Consider the following 22,388-nt stretch of genomic DNA (forward strand, 5'->3'; position numbering starts at 1 on the left):
ATATTCATGTTAGCTTGTTGCTTTAACTTGATTCGTTATTTGTTTTAAACCAAACATATTCAATTGCATTTGATTGGCACACGACCGCCTCCGCCTCGCCCCCCTGATGAAGGGGTTTGTTTATTGAAGGGGTCGCTGGGATGGTGACAATTTTATTTGCTTTTTTCTTTTGGTTTAAAGTTCATCTAAAGGCATGAATTTGACGGACGCTTTTCGTTTTGGCACGGATTTATCTCATGCGCACATCGAATGAAAATAATAATGGAATGGATCAGAGAATAGTTTTTTGTATTTTTTGGTATTTGTTTTAGTTTTTGTTGATTAGCAAATTTTGATTATTAATAATTGTGCGACATCAAATGCCAGAGACACATATTGTAGAACATACACAGCTTACCTCGACCTCGACCTCGATTTTGGGGTTCGACTTAGTATTAACACTTGATTCTCAATATATATGCATATATTTATATGGTACACATTGCTAGTTGTAATATTTGGTAAATCGTTAACTACTTTTTAAGATAAGGTGGGAACCTACACTCATGTCGACGACGTTAAGTGTTTCGTATTTGAATTAAGTTCTAATGTTTTGCTTACACAGATACGAAGAAGCAGAAGATTTAACAAAACAATTCAAAAACAAAGTAAATAGTGGCATATAAAAAACAGCTAAAAACACAGCAAAAAACACAGCGAGAATAGCGAAACAAGAGCAGCGAACGAACGAGTTGCGAGCGGCAAAATGGCAAAATGGCAATGGCAAAAACGCTTTTGTCATTTTCATTTTTGGGTGGAAAAATACTTGAGAAATGTGAAGAGCTTTGCTGTACTATAGTTTGTGTCTGTCTGTGTATGTGTGCGTGTTTTTGTTGTTTTGTGTATGTATGTGTTTGTTTGTGCGTGTGCGTGTGTGTGTGAGTGTAAAAGCCTTGGTCTTTAAGTACAGGAACTATGTACATATGTGTGCCTGAGACCAGCTCTATTGGCACTTGAAAGTGAGTGAGAGTGAAGAGAGCTGATGAGTGTGTGTGTGTGTGTGTGTGTGTGTGTGTGTGTGAAAGAGCGAGAGAGTGAAAAAACTGTTAGCAGATGATAGTTGTAATGCGGACAATTACATCAAAGTCAAACGAAATGCAACGAATGTAACGAGTAACGAGTGGCGAGTGGGCCTAATAACGAGTGTGAAACTTACTTGATGATGTTCTCGATAGTATTGTGAAAATTTTGTAAACATAAAGTATGTACATTTGTTGTTCGGTTACACACTCGGAAATCATCGAGTAGCGTAAAACTTACTTGATTCAACGATTAATATGTAACGAGTAGCGAGTAGCGAGTAACCAAATAACTTACTTGATGCATAACAATAGGAATAACACAAAAATTATGTACATTTAAAGCGCAGCAAGTAGCTTTTTGAGACGAATAACTTACTTGATGCATTCAATCGATAAATGATTTGTAAATTCTATTTATGATTTCCCTGGCGAGTCAACAACTCGTTTCGCATAATAACTGAACCTAGCTTGAATGCATAATGTGAACGAGTTGAGAGTTATGGACAGATAATGCTGGAATGAATAAAGCTGGCACAATTGTTCTACAAGCACGCTGGCAAATGAGCAAAGCCAGGCATTAAAACAAATACGATACAACACACATTTGTCGCTAGACTACAATGCAACTTTTTCTTTTTCTTTGTATGTTAACTACTCGTTGTTTTCGAACGAATCGACGACATCTTCTTCTGCTTAGGTTCTCTCCATCGGTTATTTGTAAGGTTTGCTTTTGCCCGAAACGCTTTTTGTGAACTCACCTTCTCGGTGTCGAGACCCTTGGTCATGGCCCACGTAGAGACAACATAGTCCATGACGCGTTCGCTTAGCGCCTTGGGCACCTCGTGCAGTTTCATAAACTCCCTCACATTGTTCAGCATGTCATGATACTTGGCGGTGGCCGAAGTCATTTGTTGTATGATCGTTGTCACATGACCGAAGATCGTTGCGTACAGCAGAGCTGTAGTTGATGTTGATGTTGATATTGGTGTTGGTGTTGGAGAGGAAGAAAGAATTTGGCATTGAAAATAAAAGGAAACGAAATGTGTTGCCCCGCCCCCTTAAGACAAGGGGAAATGGCAAAAGACTCGTTGACACTTAAGACACTCAGCTATAGCGAGACAGCTACTCGTTATGTAAATACATATGAATATGTTATGTATGCATGTATGTCTGTGTGTGAGTGGAGTGAGTAACGCTTACAATATGTAGATTCATTTGCTACAATGTCGTTGAAGAATGACACGCCGCAGGCGCGCAGCTAGAACATTAATAAATGCGACGAATTGGACGAGCGACAATCAAATAGAGCGAGAGAGAGAGAGAGAGAGTTAGCGAAAGAGAGAGATAGAGCTTGTGAACGAGTTAGAGAGCGTGAAGATGGACAAGCGACATTTGTAGACATTACGCGAACGCACCAAGTTAACTTCAGGCAATCGATGCCCAGTTCAATGAGTTGATGGGGCGTATGCGCAATATGCTTATGCAGCGTGTCCGTTGTCTCTAAAAATGAATCGAATGTATTTGTCTGAACTGATTTTTTTTTTTAGGGGGTTGGGAGGCGGGGGTTTATCTGTCTGATAATAACACCGATAACAACGACAACGAAACGATAACGATAACAGTGGGAAACAAAAACGATAACAAAACGAAAGTAAAGAAGAGGAAACAGAACGAAACGAAAGTAAGAGGTTGAGAGAAACGGAATGCAAACTCACACATGGCGACGAATTGTGCAACTATAAAACCGGTTTAATTAGATTGGCTTACGAAAAGAACACAATGTGATTAACTTGACTTGGTATAAAGACTTGCGGTTAATTTGTTCGTGTGATCAGAGAGAAAGTAAGTTGTTTTTTTTTCGCTTTATTCTTATTCAAAAGGTGGGAGGGATGACTGAGGGAATCTATGAATGGCATTTGGTATCATTTTGTTTGTTGGCTACACCAATTGCAGCAGTTATTAGTTCTAGCGGCGCTAAGTGTGTCTAGCCTTTAAATGGTACAGCGAGCTGAGCTTTGAAATTTAAAAGCATTGCACGTGTTTTCGATTTGTTTTCTTTTTTTTTTTTTTTTGGTTTGCTGGGGGGAAATTTGGACGCGGCAACGGAACGTGTTTGGACACAGCACCTGCAATGATCATCATGCAGATGGTGAACACCTTCTCGTTGTCTGTCTCCGCTGCAACATTGCCGAAGCCCACCTAGAGAGAGAGAGAGAGAGAGAGAAAGAGGGAAGGGAGAACGAGACACAGAAAGAAAAAGAGAGAGAGAGAAAGAGAGAGTGTTATGGTATTGCTCAGCTGGACGAATACTTACCGAAGTCATGCAGGTCATGGTGAAGTACAAAGCTGTCACATACATGCTCTTTCTGGATGGACCGTTGACGAGCTCGGGGCCCGTATCGTTGCTCCAGATATACGAATACGGCGATTGCGTCACATTCGCCAGTTTCCACAGCCAGCTGTATTGGATCTGCAAGTGATGTGATTGACATGAGTAAATTTTAACACACATATACTCGTAAAGTAATTAATTAGTGTTGGAATTAACTGAACAAGTTCACCCTTATTCTGATGTTTTGTTCACTTTTCATTTATAGTTCACACGCGTTTATTTGATCAGACTCTATTCATAAATGAGCGAAAAAGAGGAAACAACTATTCATTACTGCCTTAGTTCACTTTCTTTGGTTTTCTTAGTTCGATTCCATTTTGTTCCGTTAAGCAACTTTCTTAACTTATTAGCTTTTGATCTTGAATTTGTGCTTTTTCTTTTAATCAGTCTCTCTATTTGGTGTCGCTTCGTTCATGAACGAGCGAGAAAAAGGGAACTACTGAAAGAACTGAATAAGTTCACCTTCATATGTAGTTGTTTTTGGTTTAGTTCTATATTGTTTCATAGTTTATTGATCTTTACTTTTGATCTTTAGTTCGAAATTTTGATCGTAAGTTTTTCTCTTAACCATTTTATTAGACTTTTTTTGCCTTTCTCGAACAATGAACAATGAACAATTATCGCACAATTAAACTTAGTAAGTTCACCTTCTTTTTTGTTAGTTCGATTCCATTTTGTTCCTTAGTTCGATTTTGTACAGTTTTTTACATTTCTGGACTTTCTAATTCTTTATTTGATTGAATTTTCTCTTGTTGCGCTGGATATTTAAGTAATGAAGAAATAAAATACAACTATATTCATATACATATATTCAGTTGAATAAGTTCCCCTTTATCGTTCTTTTCAAATTTGTTCAATTTTTTTTGTTCCTGTTCAGTTATTCACTTTAGAACTTTAGTTCGTTCTTTTTCTCTATTGCTATTTGCTGGTTTGTGCTTTACTATTTGCGATCTATTTTGTCAGTAGATATAATTCTCAAAATTCTTATATTATTATATTTAAAATGTAAAAACCATAAAAAATAAGAGATTGGATTTGTGTTATTAACATTCTGTAAAATAAATCCCTAGATGTGGCATAAACATTGCATTGTTGAATAGCAAAATTAAACGAAAACATTCAAAACTGAACGTAACACAGAAATAAATCGAAAGAAGAGATGGAACTATCTAGATCACTGCTCGATAATGAACTCAGGAACTTATTAAAGTGAGCAATGAAAACACTCTTATTATGATAATTATGTACTTACGCCATTGTCGGCATCGCTGCGTCCAATGGAGTACCAAATGCAGGCCAGCCAATGCGCCACCAGCATGTAGAAGCACAAGAGCAGTATCAGCATGGCGGCCCCATACTCCAGATAGCGATCGAGTTTGCGAACGACGCGACCAAGACGCAGTAAACGAACCACTTTCAAAGCACTGAACAGCGAACCGATGCCGTCCTCGTCGCGATCGAAGGCATTGAAGACATCGTAGGGCAGGCAGCTTAATAAATCAATGATGAACCATGACTTTAGATAGTTCATGCGTATAACCTTTGGATCGCTGACCACTTCGCCGCCCGGGCCCACAAAAGTGGTGTGAAAGTTTAACACTACAAAGGAGAGAAAGAGAGATTTCAATGGTAATGAAAGTGTATGAAGTTAAAGTGTATGAGGAATGCTTACCAATATCTATAAAGAAGATAACATCGACTATTGAGTCCACAACGAGCAGGGAAACATCCTCAGAGGTTTTATTTTTAAACGCTACATTGTATGGCACCTGCAAAAGCGACAAAACAATTGGCATTAGACGCGCTCTCTCACAGCTATCAGATTGCACAAGACAAAGCTCTCAATGGGGGAGAAACTGGGAGGAACAACTGGGGAGATTGTTGCCCTAAGTCAATCAGCGGGCCAACTAAGCGGCTTAGTTATTGTGGCCAAAGCAACAGTTGTGCTTGTTTTTGGCGAGTGGAGTGTGGAGGGAGGAGTGAGGAGTGAGGCCCAGACCATTTTGTTGCTATCTCTGTTATCCTTAATCCCCTTCTCGCCCTGCTCAAGTGGCAGTTACAAGCCTCTTACCACAAACAAAAAAAGAACAGAGAAAGGAAAGTGGTTCGTTGCTGCTCGTTCGTCCTGTTGCTGTATCTCGGAGAATATTAATTTAAGCACATAAAACATATACCCGACACATAACAGACAGACGCAAGCCTAGACGCAGCTGCAGACGCAGCGTAGACATGGAACTAGACACCAGAGTAGACCCCTGGACCTGAGACCCGAGACTGACAACGAGACAGAGACGGAGGACAGAGACTGAGAGACTCAGAGACACTTGGTCATGCAAATGTGTGGTGCACTTGTGACCGTGTAAAGTGTCAGAGCAACGAGGCTATTATCTGATTTCTTGACTTGCGAATGGGTGAAGTGCTCACTTAATGAAATCTCTGCCCCCTTTTAGCCTCTCTCTCTCGCTTGTGTGTGTGCCACATGATACTATACATGAAACGCTTAGCAGATGCAACAAGCGATCATTACGAGCAATTTGTGTGTTTAGTGCTTTAAGTTGCTTCGATTTCGCGATTCAAAGCTTGTGTATTTTAGTTTTATTCGTTTATTCCCGCAAGTTGTGAGCAAGTTTGTCAGACGCCACAAAATTGCATTAAATAATAATCGAAACGAAGCAAAGCGAAATGCTTAAGCAACAAAGTTTTATTCGTTTACGAGCAAGTTTGTCAGACGCCACAAAATTGCATTAAATAATAATAAAACAACAACGAAACGAAGCAAAGCGAAATGCCAAAACTAAGCAAACAAAGTGTTCAACTACGAAGCATAAACTTTGCTTGCCAATCTATCATTTAACTATGTTGCAAGCTCAGAGTAAGCTTCGCTGTGGCTTGTTTTCCCCATGCTTTCCATGCTAAAATCTAACCCCAATCCCGATCCCAATCGCAATCCCAATCCCAATGCGAGTGCAGATTGTGTGTGTGTGTGTTTTTTGGGGTGTGCGAGCGAATTTAAGCGAAAATGTTAACATCTTGTTGACGGAAATGGGCACAATTTGAGCAGACAAGCGACGAGACAACACAGATGCAAGCTCGTGTGTGTGTGTGTGTATGTCTGTCTGTGGCATGTCGCATGTGGCATGTGGCGTGTGGCATGTGGCGTGCGGCGTGTTCGTGTGTGTGTGCGGTTACGCCTAAGTAGCTAGACCTATAGGCCACGCTCCAGAAAAACAAATGAGTGGAGCCCTGCCCTACTCTCAGTTGTAAAGTTCGCAGTTGGGAGGCGGGAGGCGGGACAGGTGATAAATGTTGCCACGGGCGCTACACAATTTCACATTCATACCCTGCACTCTAGTTAGGCAGTGAATAGAGTTTTAGTAGCTTTCTAATCTAGCAGCAGCAACTGTTGAAAAGTCTGAGTGAAGCAGATGAATTTGAAATTTAGTTGCACAGAGAATGCAAAATTCATTGATATTCTATATATCTATAAATAGAGTGTAAATTGTAAATTTCTTATAAATAAATATAGTTTATGTACAGCATTTTTATAATATAATATTATAATTCTATAATACACATAATTTATTTACAATTTACACATTTTGTGGTCGACCTTTCGCAGTGATTAAGTAATTAAGCAGAAATTTCATCATCTATCAGAGTCCCTTCAGTTCAAAATTGGAAGACAGCATTACACATAGTGAAATTAAGAAAGAAGAATTGTTTTCTTTGAACGATAACTAACTCACATCATAACATAACATCATAAATCGAACATTTGTTGAACATTTTTACCTATAAGATTACCTTATACGTTGTATAGCTTTACGAATATATAAATAAGTTTGAATGAAACACCTTCAATGTAATACTGAAATCACAAGTGTGAACATTACAAAACTCAGTTTCATTTTAATTGAACTAAAGTAATTAAACGAAATAATGACAGCTTGTGTAGCATGTAATCGAAATGTTGCTTGTAAGTTATTGATTAAAAATCATTTTGTCTTTAAACATTTTTTGTTATAGTTAGTTTGATATTCCTCTTATTCCTGCCTGAGTTTGTTAACATTTGTACTCTTAATCAGCTGTTCGCTTAATGCAACTTTTGTTTAAACACTTGCATCATAGAATTGCATCGTTGAAGCAGATTGTCTAAATAAAAACTTTTTTGCTATTTAATGTCTTTTCACTAAAAATATTATACATATATACATATGTAGCATATTTAATATGGTCATTGATGGGATTGTCGCGTATTTTGCCACCTTTGTTAAGGATTAGTCTATGTTAAGAAAACAGGTCTGATATTGGATAATGCTACCCAAGTAAAATTAAAATTAAACTATAATTAGTTGTCTAAATTATGCCACTAAGTCATCTATATTCTATATTGCTTCTACTACTTCTACTATTAAATTGTTTTGTTAAGTTATTTGTTTTACCAAAGTTATTTGTTTTGTTTTATGTGATTAACTGAGCAAATGATTAATCTTCAAGAGATATATGAGGAAAATGGATAAAAGAATGTTTTAGATCTTTGGGATCTTTCCTCAAAGTATGGCTTGTGAAAAAACTACATCAATTAGTATCTATATCAAAAGTAGAAAGAAGCTATGGTATTGAGTAATATAGCCCGATTAGTTGATACACAGATTGACTTAAGAGAGCGGAGAAGAAGAGTCGATTGAAATCGGTTACGTACCATGATGGCGGTATAAAATGTTAAACACAATATCACCCAGTCCCAGATTGCTTTAAATGCACAATAATGCAAGAGTATGTGTGGTGGCGTCTTTGGCGCTTCCTGTCTGTACTGTGGCATAATATCGGCACTCAGCGACATCATCTGGAATATGAGAATCGATAATTGAAATCGGAATCGGAATGCAATAAGAGTGGGATTTATGGATTTTGAGGGATCTCTTACATGCGCCAAATTCGACTGCTTTGTGGGATCCTTCAGCGTGGGCAAATGTGCGCTGAATTGCCGGCTGCGTGTTACAGATCGTGCCAACTTGGCGAATTTCGATAGACCTAAAACTGGAAGGAATAGATTAACTGCTACGATATGGACAGAGACACAAGAGACAGCGACAAGAAAGAAGCGACAAGAAAGACACAAAACGAAAACCAAATCAAAATTCAATTGAAAATGAAAGAGAAGAAAAAAGAGAGAAAGAGAAACAGAGAAACAGAGAGAGACAGAGAGAGAGAGCAAATAAAATGGCAAAAGTTGATAGAGACAAAAGACAAGCGATAGTGAGAATCAACAATCGATGTTGATCAATTGGCATTGATTGATAAAAGATACGAAAAAAAAGAATATTGTAAATCGATACAGACATTAGTAAGTTTATATACATATATACAAATATTGAAGAGATCGGTTTCGGTATATTCGGTAAATCGGTAAATCGGTTTATCGGGTTTATGATCGATTTGCGTATTTTACAATGCGTATAAGCGTGTTGTGTAGTTGTTGTTGTTGTGAGAGCGTGTGTGCGGGAAATATGTGGGAGAGACAGAGATAAAGAAAGTAGAAATAGAGAGAAAGATAGATAGTAAAACGGTAGAGGTGCATGCGGCAAAAACAGAGATAGATATAGAAAGAGAGAGCGCGAGGGAGACAGCGCTGGTTGTGCGTGTGTGTGTGTGTGTAGAGCATGTTGTGCGGTGTTTGCAGTGTGGCCAATTCGCATTCAGGTCGCTTGACATCGGTACAATTTTGGGAATGCGTGTCTGATTGTTGCAATGATCTCGTCGATCTCTAAGTATGCTTCTATTTACACATGAATGCACACAGAGTGAAACATATACATAGAATGACAGCCAGATCGACAGAGAGAGAGGAAGACAGGTAGGCGGAATGGGGAGGGGCGGGTCGTTGGCAGGGACAATTACTTACCACCTTTGGTATCCTCGCTGTCGATGGGCTGCTTCAGAGCCGTTATATCCCGAAACGTCAAAAGAAATAACACAACCAAATCCCTTTCGTTGCGTATGGGCGCCACCTGAAGCAGCAGCCATAGCGGCGTTTCTATGGATGTATGGAAAACGAGAGAGAAAAGAGAAAGAGAGAGAGAGAAAGTGGGAGAAAAAGCAAAAAAGAGGGAAGAAAACGCAAGCGAGCATGGGAGTAAAATGAAAAAGAATGTATTATTATTATCAAGTAATATGAAGAGCCCTGAAAAAATTATACATTTAATTCATTGGTTCAGCTTAACTAAGCTTCAGTAATACATATAACAAATTTGCACAAATTTCTCAGATCGCATATATATTTTTTCTTGGCATTGTTTCCCTGTCAGTCTTCACATTGAATTTAGTATATTCTACAATAATACCTTCTTTATTAATTCCCTGTCTTTCCATCTTATTTAGTGTATGATAGACACTAGAATATGCTGTATAATACAAATTGCAGTAATATTAAGAATATTTAAAATGGTCTTTGACTGCCACACTTTTCATCTAGAGTATAAATTAATATATCTAATATGCAAAATTCAAGACCCAATAATATTAAAAGTATTTAAGGACTTTACAGTATGTCCTAGTGCAGGCAGCAATAAAATAAAATTCGCTAAAAATATTGTAAATATATTTATGAATTTCTCAGCAGTTATTGCCTGTCTTTTATCGGGTCTCTAGAATATTCTAAGTACTTTAAAATAAATACAGCACAGTAAAAACTCAATTTTTCTCTTTTTAGTATTTTTGTATTCGATCTTTTGTACAATATTTTATTGATCGTCTTTCCATCGGATCTCTATACTAAGTACTATATGTAAAGCATAATAAAATCTTATCTCTAGATAAGACTTTATTTTTAACATTTCCTTTTTTTGTTTTTTAGTTCGTTGTCAGTTTATTAATCGGATCTCTAATATACTCGTATACAAGCGTACTTCACAACTTATATTGTCAGTCTTTCATCGGATCTCTGTAATTTCTAAGTACTCTATAAGCTAGTCTTACAAATATTTATGAATATTCCACATAATATAGTATCTTTTTAGTATTTTTCTATAGTATATTCAGTATTATAGATATTTACGGGTTTCTCCGATTTTCCTACTAGTTTTTTCATCGTGTAGAGAACAATACAAACTGTACAAGTGTTGTAATTATTAATGCATTTCCAGATTACGTTTTTTTGTGAATATTTAATTATTTTTGGTATTTTATTATTTGACTGCCACGTTTTTTTTATTCACTTCTATATATCATAAAGTGTAAATACACCTTTTCTACACGCTGTTTATATTTTCGCCAAGCTGCATTTTGTGGCATTCAATTGTAACGTTTAATTAAATTGATTCGGCATGTTTGTCAAAAATGCTTTATTATTCATGGGCAGTAGATTATTCGTTGAATTCAACGGACTTATGGGAATTTTAGCATTCGTTTCATTTTTGGTTTTCCGTTCGTGTGTGTGTGTTGTTGTGTTTTGTTTTATTTGGTTTTTGAGGGTAAATGGTGGCGTTGAAATTCACAAACCGATAATCGAATTGTAATGCAGTTGTATAGAATTGAGGTCACACACTCACACACACACACACACAGTGAGACACCCGCAACTGAAACCGAAACTGAAGTTGAGAGTGCACATGTATTCGAGTGCAATTACAGTTATTACGCGCGCGAGGCTCAAAGAATCGTTAAAACGATGCGCGCTGCAAAGTGTGCTATGAAAAATTCAACTCACAGACGCGCTTTCTGCCTGCCTCTGTATTAGTGTCCGAGTTTATGTGTGTGTGTGTTTGTTCATTTGTGTTTGTCTATGCGCGAGTGTATGTTGCGAGTGTGTCCAATCAACAATAATTGCAATTCAATTTGCATTTATAGCGCTGGACGCGTGGCGTATACGCAATTTCGTGGCTCGAGCTAGTTCCTGCCAACAGCAGCGTATGTTTGTGTTAGTCTCTGTGTGTGTGTTGGGCTTGTGCTAAAAGCATAATTATTGGCTAATTTTATGCGCAGTTTGTTGTTAACATTTCCGTTTCCTCTTCCGTTTCCGGCATCACATCCAAAAAAAACAATGTATAAAAAGAAAAACAAAAACCAAATTCAACTGCGTGATACTCTAATGCTTGGCTTGTTAATCAATATTCTGCTTTATTATGCTTTATTTTCACTCAAGGCATTCAGCAGCAGCAGATTGCTGATTTTATCATTTGACATTTTAATCAATTTTGAAAATATGATTGATGAGTGCAAAGCTTTTGTGCTTCACTTTGATTCCATTAAATTTGCTTAAGCAATTGCAATTGATTGCTGATATCCATGGATCGTTAACTGATCTATTAATTTGAACAGTTTTTTCTTGTTAAACCTGAAATTCCGACTTTAAAGTGAACGTTGAACAAGACATATATTTAGGCCAACAATAGACATAAGAACATGTGTATTAGCTAGGATAGCTACAAATACACATTTCGTATGTATTTGTGAGCATGGCGCAAAAAAAAATTGCCAAGAACGAAAACTTGGCATCTGACTGACAAACAACAATAAAGTTTTCCACGGCGCCCCAGAGACACCTGTCAGCCAATTCAATTTGCTGAATATCGAGTTGCTGCCACATGGCGTTGTTGGCCATATGAAACCGAAGTCGCCACGCTTTGGACGGGTGCTACGTGCCGCATTGCTGTTGACTGCAACAGCAAGTCATCCAGGCAGCCAGGCAGCCAGTCAGCTAGTCAGCCAGGCAGCCACAAGCAAATAGCCAATAGGTCAAAGTAATGAAATCCATCAAAATGGAAATGGAAAAAAACTAAAGCGAAAAAGAAATGGGAAAAAAAACTATTCGAAATGAAAATGCCAGCAGAGAGACTCTCTCTAACCTCTTGGAGGGAGAGCAAATAAAACAGCAAACAATATACGATATGATTTCGCTCTCAGTGTGTGTGTGTGTGTGTATGTGTGTGGAAGAGACAGCTGTTGAGCAAACATCTGAAATTCTAATAAATGTACAATTCAACAATTAACAGCAAGTCAATCAAACTGCGAGTGTAAAGCTGCATTTCGCTTTAAGCGCGAAGTTAAAGCGTTGCATTGAATTTCTTCTCCCGTCAAATAATAGATTTTGAATGTCGAGCTGTGGAATGAACACAAGAACCTTTAATAATATATAAAAATAACAATCACATGTAAATTAACTTCACTTCCTACTATAGTTTATCTCGTTTTCTACTTTGATTATCGTAAGTTAAAGTGAATGTAGTTAAGAAATGTACAACAACATAATTCAAAAATTGATAAGTTGGGGCAACTGAACCTAAATTATACTAAAAACATGTAAGATACATACCCTCTAGGGTAGTATTATCTTTAAAATGTGTCAAATTAGTATATCAACAAATGCGGAAATATACGAAAGGTCATTTTCTGCATATTAATATATCTCTACAAATATACCAAATAGTACCAAATATACCAAAGCAACTCTTTTGTAAATTGAATTCCTAAATAAATTAATATACCAACAAATGCCAAATTATACCGTAAGTTTGGTATATTAATTTATCTTAACATTAAAAATATATTCCCAGCAGCCAAATACCAACAAATACTAAAATTATTCCGAAGGTCATATATGGTATATTAATATACCTTAACATTACAAATATACCAAAGAATACCAAATAAACCAAAGGAACTGATACCCGACAGTCATAAATGGCATATTAATAAACCTTAACATTACAAATATACCAAAGAATACCAAATATACCATAGTAACTGAGACCCGACAGTCATAAATGGTATATTAATATACCTTAACATTACAAATATACCAAAGAATACCAAATATACCATAGCAACTGAGACCCGACAGTAGCAGCCATGTTTCTCCATATCAAATTATTTCTTTAATTATTTCTACAAAAGACTGACACATCTATATTGCGTATCAGTAAATATTTAAAAATAAATCTTTAAATTAATTTTCCTTCAGATTTATAGTATTGCTTTCAATCAAATTAGCATTCCACCTAAAAGGCAGTTTGTTTTTCATACTGTCATGAACTTCGGACAACCCTAAAAAGTATGCTATATTTATTGTTTAAGCTGTGAATTTATTTAAATAAGATGGATATCTTAGCTTGGAGTGAAATTAGAATATCTACTTAAACAAATTTCTACCGCTAATCGCCATAGACTACACCACATAAGCTTTATTCATATTCTATGTATTCGCTCGCCTTGCATATTTTGACTTTACTCCCAATACAGAGGCAGGCTCTGAGACTGATTTATCTGAGGCACACGCAGTCCCCGTTGCATGCTGCACAGATTAGTTAAACGAAACGTGGGGACACTTTTGATTTGATCATGAATTATGCATCAACATCGATTGCCATGCTGACAACTCCCGTGTCTGGGCAACGTCAACGAGTCTCTGTGCACCGAGTGTGAGTCGTTGCAATTAATTTATGCATATTTGCAAACCAGTTCCAGGTCATAAGCAGCAGGAGGAGCAAAGGTCAAACTCGGGTGAAATCTTTGCAGAATTCGGAGTTTGTAAGTTCCGGTATTCAGTTGTCAGTTTACAGTTTACAATCTGCGGTTTGCAGTACTACTCGATAAAGAGAGATAGAAAGAGAGAGAGAGAGAGGGAACTGCGTACCTTGAGTTTGTGCCTTGCCGAACTGCGAGAGGGCGCAGCCACATTGTATATCTGTAAATTGATACTCGAAGGCGTTAATCCATTAATTGACGATTGACTATTGCAAATGGAGCGAGCGTCTACAAAATCTATCTACTTTGCTGTATTAAACATAGCTTTAGAGAGCAGCTGAAGCTGCCAAATGAGAAAGAGAAAGGGGGGAGAGTGAGAGTGAGATGGAGGCCAGTTGATTGATGGGCGCCACTCAAAATTGTTGCGCCAACTCAATTTGTTTGCATTAAATGGCAGCAAGAGCCCAAAAAGCAGCTGCCAGGCACCAACTACACAGGCAACTGGATTAAAAATAAAGCAAGCAGGTTGCTAGCAATAATGCGAGTGGTGTGAGTGGGATTAGACGGAGCATGAATTATGAAGGGGCCGGGAGGGTGGTGGGGGGAAACAAACACACAAAGTGCAACAATTTATTACGAGTATGGGACGAGCATAAATCCTAATGCTATGTTAGACCCCACTGACTCCCAACCACCCAAAAAACAACAACCTACCCCAAAATTTGGCTGACGTGTGTTTGATTTGGGTACAACCATCAGCCCCAGTCTGACTACAGAGATATATACGAGTATATATATATAGTATACATACAGTCAAGCAAAACACCAATTTAACAAGCACAAATCGAAGAGGTCACGTTTATTGTTGGATATCCAAGCTTATATACCTCGATATATGTATGTATATGTTGTGTATGTATCACTTACTGTTCTTCTTGTAGAGCAATATTTCGAATTGATCCTGCTGCTGATTCTCCAGCGTGTACTCCAGCCTTCCCACCGTCTCCTTGTCTGTCAGCTCGCCGTACATGAAGCCGCATCTGCGTTGTGGGAATACATAGAACAGAATATCGCACATATAGTACGAGGTATTATTCTTGATTTGTTCAAGCTTGTCACAACACACACACCATACAGCAGAGACACATTAAGCACTCACACACACACATACACATTACACCAAGGGAATAACAATTAAAACATGCCAAAAAGACAACGTCACACAAAAAAAAAAGCAAAAAACAAAAAGAAGAAATATAGAACAGTATTCTGAAACAGCTTTGGCTAAGAATTATAAAGCTTGTCGTACTAATTTCATATTCCCTTTGATATCATTCATTTGAGTTTGAAATGCAAACTATTCGAACTCTTTTATCAAATGAAAATCATTTACAGGGCTTTTCTATGTATAGTTGCAAACAAAAGTGCTAAAAAGCATGCGTGTAGAATAAAACATATTGTTGTATGTGTAGATGTCAGAGGAGGAATTTCATTCACTTTCAAATTATTGTACACATTATTTCGTGTTTCTGTTATTAATGCAAAGTTGCATGTGACAGTTTTCAACTTATCTATGTATGCATTGCATTTGAAGATTATTAATGCATCAGTGTGCACAGCACAAACAATTGCAGAGATTATGAAACTTTACTTCAATTTCAGGCATTGGCCAGTTTATTACTTCTCTGTTATTTTGAGAGATTATGAATTCAACTTTGCAAACGGTTCTGTTTCTGTTTCTGTGTCTGCTATCACAGGGAATTGCAATTTTGTGTGGCACCTACAAGTATGCAATACTTTTTTATTGTGACTAGCTCATTTCGAAGGTAAGCCGAAAAGTATGCAATACTTTTTCAATTAAAACCTAAACAAAATGCGAGTATGTAAACGGAATTCCACTTGGCTTAAGCTCACGTCTGAATATCTCAAAATCTCTCTCACTCTGATTAATTAAGTTAGCATGAATAAAGTGAAGTCTACTGAGTGCGGTGTCGCACTTGCAGCCAATTTCGTCATGCACTGTTTTAACGCAGCAGCAGCAGCAGCAAAAGCGTCAGCGGCATGCCATTAATATTGCCACGTTGACAGTGGAATGGCTTGCAAGCACGAGTGATGATGGAAATTACCATATCGCAGAACGCCATATACTCGTACTTGACTTGATACCAGTCGAGTTGACTAACTGGCTAACTGGCTGGCTGCTTTTGCCACTGCAGATGCTATCAAGTTCAAGCAAAAGTGCTAAAAAATACTGGCGAAAAATAAAAGAGCTCAAGCTTGCAGCGAGAGAGAGAGCACCGCCAACGAAATAAAAAATGGAGAATGTTAAAAAAATAGCATTGAAAAATAAAGCAGTAAAGCAGTAAAAGAAAAAAAAATGAAACGAAACGAAACGAAACGAAAAGAAAACGTTGCCAAGGCAGCGCACGTGCTGAACTAAAAAGTGTTGCATGCTTTTAGGGCGCGCGCGAAAATATGCAAAAGTGGCCAAACGCTGCTGGGCAAGCGACGGCAACGGCGGGAGGGTGAGAGAGTGAGTGAGCGAGCGAGTCAGCGAGTGAGTGCAGTTTAGTGTGGTGCGAAAGAGAGAGCGCACAATTGCAATGACGTCAGCAGTCAGCAATGGCGGATGGGCAAATGGCAATGGGAATGGCAGATGGCAGTTGGCAGTTGGAATGGGAATGGGAATGGGAAAGCGAATGCAGAGAGCCAGAGACACAATAAAAACTGTTAATTTGTGTTTGGGCTGTTTGCTGTTGTTGTTGTTGGTCTTGTTATTGTTGCTGCAGCTATGCGAATGGCATTCACATACAATATAACTACATATGTACATACATATGTATGCTGGCTTGTATTTATTTATGCCAGCACAAAGGTTCAACAAACTGCGACGTCGACAGCGATATTGAGGCGACGTCACGGGCAAAAACGTAAAGCGACTCATTTCCGCTCCGCCGGCCATTTTGTGCAATGAACTGTTTCTGCACATTACATACGTGTATCTCTATGCTTCACTGTATTAGTGTCTATGTGTGTGTGTGTGTGTGTAGTCGCGCTTAGGCACAGACAAGCACAAAATTGGGTTACAAGGCAAACACAAAAGCTTGGACACATTACGCCGCTCTTTGTCGCACACTTTGCCATGGACTTGGGGAGCTTAGGCTCCACTCAATATACTGGAAAACTAACTGTGGCATGGGGCAGGGGCAGGGACTGGGGCACGAGTTAAAAGGCGCCACAAACTGCTGTAATGGCAAATTGAAAGAAAGTGCGCGCAGTTAAGCAAGCAACAACAAACAGCAACACGGCAACAACGACAACAAACACTTTCAACAAACAAACAACAAAATAAACAGAGAAGGAAAAAATAAAGAAAGATTTTCTTTCTTTCTTTCGTTCTTTTTTTTTTGGTCAACCTTTTGCTTGGGTTTCTTTTTACACGCGGTCACAGCAACAAAGTAGGTCAAAGCGCAACTCAAAAAAAAAAAAAAAAACAAAAAAAAAATACCCACAAGAGACAGAGACGGAGTACAAGAGAGCGAGACAACTATGGTGGACAGAGCGAGACAGCATGAGCAGCAGTCAGCTAAGCGGTAGATTGGCATTACAAAAGTTTGGCCCCAACTGCTGACCAGAAATGCGGGAAACGGATCGCGGGGCACGGAACTAGCTGGGGAACTAGCTTGCATACGGTTTTTTTCACATTTCACTTTTCTGCTGTTTTTTTTGTGTTTGGCCAACGGTTGTGGCAATTTTTGCTTGCAAATTACAAACAATTCGCTGGAGATTTGCAGCAGTTCCTATGTTGCCCTTTCACAGTTTGACAGGCACTTGAGCCAACACTGCGACCAACGCTGAGCTGTTGCTGATTTATGTTAGGCTAGAGGCAAGCGAACATAACGTGAAAATCAATTTGCCTCATGTACGAAACACAATACGAGAGAGTACGTACATCAAATTAGCAAATCTCTTTCGCCACAGTTTCGCCATTGTTTGGCCGAGTCGCAAAACGATTATTTTCCATGACACAACAACTTTTCGCAGTGGCGACGACGAGTGCTTTTTCGGCTTTAAAAGCTGACGGCATATATATTTTTTTTTAACGAAATGGGGAAGAGGGTCGAAATCGGAGTCGGGGGTCATTCTCGTATGTGAAAACAATGAGTTACGCTTTGGCCGCCCAGCGGAACAGTGGACCGGAAGTGCAGATGTTTTTCTTAATTCCAACATAATGCGTTGATAAATGGACAAGAGAATTTCGGTTGCTGCTGCTGCTGTTGCGGCTGCCCGACGACGAGAGGATAACATAGTCAGTCTGTCCTGCTGAGAGAAGAAGCCAAATCTCCAGCAATCCGCTTACTTGTCAGCCACAAATGCGCACAAGACATTTCAGAGCCAAATATTAAGTACGAGTCAGTGTAAAGCAAATCCACAGGGCATTTCAATTCTTAACTGTTATTAATGGTTGTGTTGGTTTTTTGTGTTTGCTTCCGATTTTAAATTAATTTCACTTCGATTTAGAATGCGACATCTACGTATGTAAAGCTACGGCGACATCTACTGAACTACAACAAAAAAAAAAAAAAAAAAAAAAAAAAAAAACAAGTATACGTATATGCAAAATGATGATTATGAATGCTGCTTTGAGCTGTGTGTTGGCTAGAAAGAATACAAGTTAAATACAATCGAGATAGACATTTATATATATGTTATGTTATGTATGTATAATATTGAGAGAGCGCGCGCGTTGAGCAGCTGTTGATTGCAGGAACTCATTACATATAGAATTCAAAGAGATATACAGATATTCATATGTAGACAGAGAGAGAGAGAAACAGAAAGAACAGAGAGCGAGAGAGAGTGAGTATAAATCGGCAATACGTACACATACCTGCACGACTTCTGCATGACCTCGGCTCGATTATAGCCGCTGATCTTACAGAAGGACTCATTGCAGTAGACGATCGGAAAATCGACGATTTGTGCGTTGGCCAATAGAAACGAGCTGTCCGCTGTAAATAGATAAAGACAGAACGATGTTAAGTACATACATTTATTAACTGTGCAATCTTCCTGTCTAAATCAGTAAATTATATTGAATATCTTAAAACTCTAAACTTGATTCTTTAATACTCTTAAATAAGTTAATTCAGAAAGAAAGTATGTGGGGAAATTATATTGAATATTTTATTATTTTACTACTCAATACTTGACCTTAAAATGCTAATAAATAAGTTCATGTAATTACACTAATTAAATAAATTATCAATTATTATATTTATCATATTTTCATATTTGAATTATTGATGTTGAATTCAAATGTAATTTTTCCCAATTTATCACAATTCAAATCTAATTATTTTGATTATATTTATTGTGGCTGCAATTTTATTACAATTTATTACAATTTTATTAAAATTGAATAAAAAGAAATGCTCATTAATAATGCGAACGCCTCAACAATATTCAATGTCAATAATTCTAAACTTGATTATTTAAACATGCAAAATATATTCATATTAATGAATTGAATGTATATATTCATTAAATATATTATTTATGTCTGATGATTCAAATGAAGTGAACAATTTATGATTATTTAATCTTTCTATCATTATATATTTAATTTAATATGTTGACAAATTGTCCTGAATATCAGTAATATAAGAAAGATACACCAGGCATAAAGCTAAAATACTAAAATAAAATACAAATTATGTAGTAGACTAAACCTTTTAAGAATAAGAAGAATTCATAATATTTATACGTACTTAACCGATAGTTTATCGTCTCGTATAATTTAGTCACCGACCAGGTTTATAGTTTGATATGTACTATATATACAAAACACTGTGCATCAAATAGTAATTAACTCAATTATTTTGTGTATCCAAAATCTTGGATAAACTAAAATACCGAGTAAATTAAATAAGTAATCTAAATAAAAGTCTTGCTAAGCTCTCGATAATTGCCTGTCAAATGCAATGAGCTATTCAAAGAGCTGAAGCGTGGCGCCAATTGTACTCAAAAGTATTCACAATAATCGGTGCTTGATTGAAGTGGCCACGTTATCAACGCTCAACAACTCTGATCACCGATAACTGTCGCATGCAACACTGCGCTCTGTGCACAAATTACCAGCATGTTTTGAGCCAAAACAGCTTGTCAGCTTGTCATCCTGGCAGTCAGTCAGTCACTCAGTCAGTCAGACAGTCATGAGTATTTCGAGTGTGGCAAAAGCAAAGAGTCGCATCTATCAAAATATTTGCGCGTAATTGGAACATTTCAAATGTTGTCATTCATAATAAAATGCCATTTGATTGCCGCGTTCTCCACTCCTTCTCTCTGTCTCTCTCTCTGTCTCTATCTATCTATCTCATCTGCTGCCACTTTCATTCAGCTCCATGCAACTCTGTTTTTGGTTTGCGTTACGTTACGTTCTGTTTATATTGATGCAGTTCAGTTCGGTTTAGCTTAGTGCAGCCAGTCAACTAATGGCGGTTGCAATCGCCTCCCATTTTACCCAAGTTAGTACTTGCCACGTGCAACGTGCAACGTGTGTGTGTGTGTGGCACAAGCAAACCACGCGCTGCCATCGCATGGCTGCTAAAATGCCATAGCCTGACTTCTTGTTTGCCTTTTACTAGCTATTTTTTTTTTTTTTTTTGCTTTTTTTGGGCCATTGTTGTTATTTCTTTTGTCGTTACTATTATTGCCAGTAATTGTCGTTATTATTGTGGCACACACGCACATTTAGGCTAAAATCCATTGATGCCAATTGATGTCGATGGGAACTAGTTGCAACAGTTCCGCAGCTCCGGGCTCAACTTTGATCAACTTTGCTGGCAAGCCAATCAAATGCCATTTAAGGCAATTTTTTGTGCAAATTGTAAAGAGTGTTAAATCACAGCTGTGTTTACTTTAAGAATTATTTATTAAATTTGCAACTGCGCGAAAAGAATAGAATGAACTTTTTGAGCTAAAGAACTTTTCGATCGATGGAAAATATATTGATACCAAATTTTACATTTCAATCATCGTTTTCAGATCAACAAGAAGGAAAGATGTTCGATACTCCAGACCCATTTTAAATAAGAGCAAAACAGTGCGGTATGAATATACTAAAAAACGTTGGTATATGAATATACTATATATATATGGATATATATACATTTAAAATATACCATAGAGTACAAAGCATACTAGATTATCAAGCGAGCGAGTATAGCAAAAATATGAAAATATACCGATGAAATTATTTGGTATATTGATATACTATTATATTTAAAATATACCATTGAGTAAAAAATATATCAGATACCAGATTTTCAATCATTGATATTGAGATATTCACTACTTAAAAACCGTATTTTAAAATATACCAAATATAATATATACCAAAGCCTTTAATTGGTATGTTGATACTATATTTATATAGTATACTAGTTCTATTCAAAATATTATATATAATATAAATAAAAATAATACTATTACTTTTAAAATATACCATAGAGTACAATACATACTAGATTATCAAGCGAGCCAGTATAGCAAAAATATGAAAATATACCGATGAAATTATTTGGTATATTGATATACTATTATATTTAAAATATACCATAGAGTACAAAACATACTAGATTATCAGGCGAGCGAGTATACCAAAAATATGAAAAAATACCGATGAAATTATTTGGTATATTGATATACTATTATATTTAAAATATACCATTGAGTAAAAAATATATCAGATACCAGATTTTCAATGATTGACATTGAGATATTCACTACTTAATTTTAATAAAAGCAAAAAACCGTAAAATATACCAAAAAATATACAAATGTCTTTAATTGGTACTTTGATACTATATTTATATTGTATACTACTCTATTCAATATATTATATATAATAGAAGTAAAAATATACCAGATTTTAAACCCGACTGCAGATGCGTTTTCTACACCAATTTTTATCTTATCGCAACTAAATTTTATGTAATGAAAATTATTAGTATTATTATAATATACTATTACATATTGTAAACACAAAAAATAAAAACTCTTGCTTCCAAATGCTGTTAGTTAATCGAAATTTATGTTGACATTTATTTTCATTCATTGCGACTTAAAAGAAATTAATTAATTCAAGCAATAAAATCATGGAAGTACAAATATAATAATATTCTTGGGGAATATGAATATATCTATAAGAGGGGCATTATGAAGTTGGCATCTCGTTGTCATCGAACAAAACGGCGCATATTTGACTTAAATCGCATTATTATAACAAATTTTACGAACAATTGAAAATTCAATAAAAATACAGCAAGACTTTTTTGACAATCTTATATTTTCAAGTTTCAAGAATTACCATCCTAGAATTTTTAACTGGATTTAAGAATCTATTTGCTGGGTTCAATTTTGAAATGATCTCAGCAATATTTATGTAAGATTTGATTACATTTCAATAC

At 36.8% G+C, this 22,388-nt stretch overlaps 1 protein-coding gene across 21 annotated transcripts in view; it reads right to left on the bottom strand.

Annotated features, from left to right (window-relative positions):
• The window catches only part of LOC117572412 (potassium voltage-gated channel protein eag), an 80,910-nt gene that overhangs the window by 7,854 nt on the left and 50,668 nt on the right, over positions 1-22,388 (bottom strand). For 6 of the 21 annotated variants that reach the window (XM_034256280.2, XM_052007093.1, XM_034255749.2 and 3 more), the window contains exons 3-13: positions 18,803-18,929; positions 14,845-14,957; positions 14,087-14,137; positions 9,359-9,490; positions 8,381-8,514; positions 8,156-8,299; positions 5,126-5,222; positions 4,706-5,052; positions 3,376-3,531; positions 3,188-3,260; positions 1,820-2,019 (exon numbers count right to left, since the gene is read on the bottom strand). In XM_034256280.2, coding sequence (XP_034112171.1) covers positions 1,820-2,019; positions 3,188-3,260; positions 3,376-3,531; positions 4,706-5,052; positions 5,126-5,222; positions 8,156-8,299; positions 8,381-8,514; positions 9,359-9,490; positions 14,087-14,137; positions 14,845-14,957; positions 18,803-18,929 — 1,574 coding nt within the window. Of the gene's footprint in view, positions 1-1,042; positions 2,020-2,776; positions 3,065-3,187; positions 3,261-3,375; positions 3,532-4,705; positions 5,053-5,125; positions 5,223-8,155; positions 8,300-8,380; positions 8,515-9,358; positions 9,491-14,086; positions 14,138-14,844; positions 14,958-18,802; positions 18,930-22,388 lie in introns of those variants that run through there. The other 15 variants (XM_052007104.1, XM_034255909.2, XM_034255656.2 and 12 more) reach the window with 12 other exon arrangements.

This window comes from Drosophila albomicans, chromosome X (genome assembly GCF_009650485.2).
Source record: "Drosophila albomicans strain 15112-1751.03 chromosome X, ASM965048v2, whole genome shotgun sequence".
NCBI classification, from domain to species: domain Eukaryota; kingdom Metazoa; phylum Arthropoda; class Insecta; order Diptera; family Drosophilidae; genus Drosophila; species Drosophila albomicans.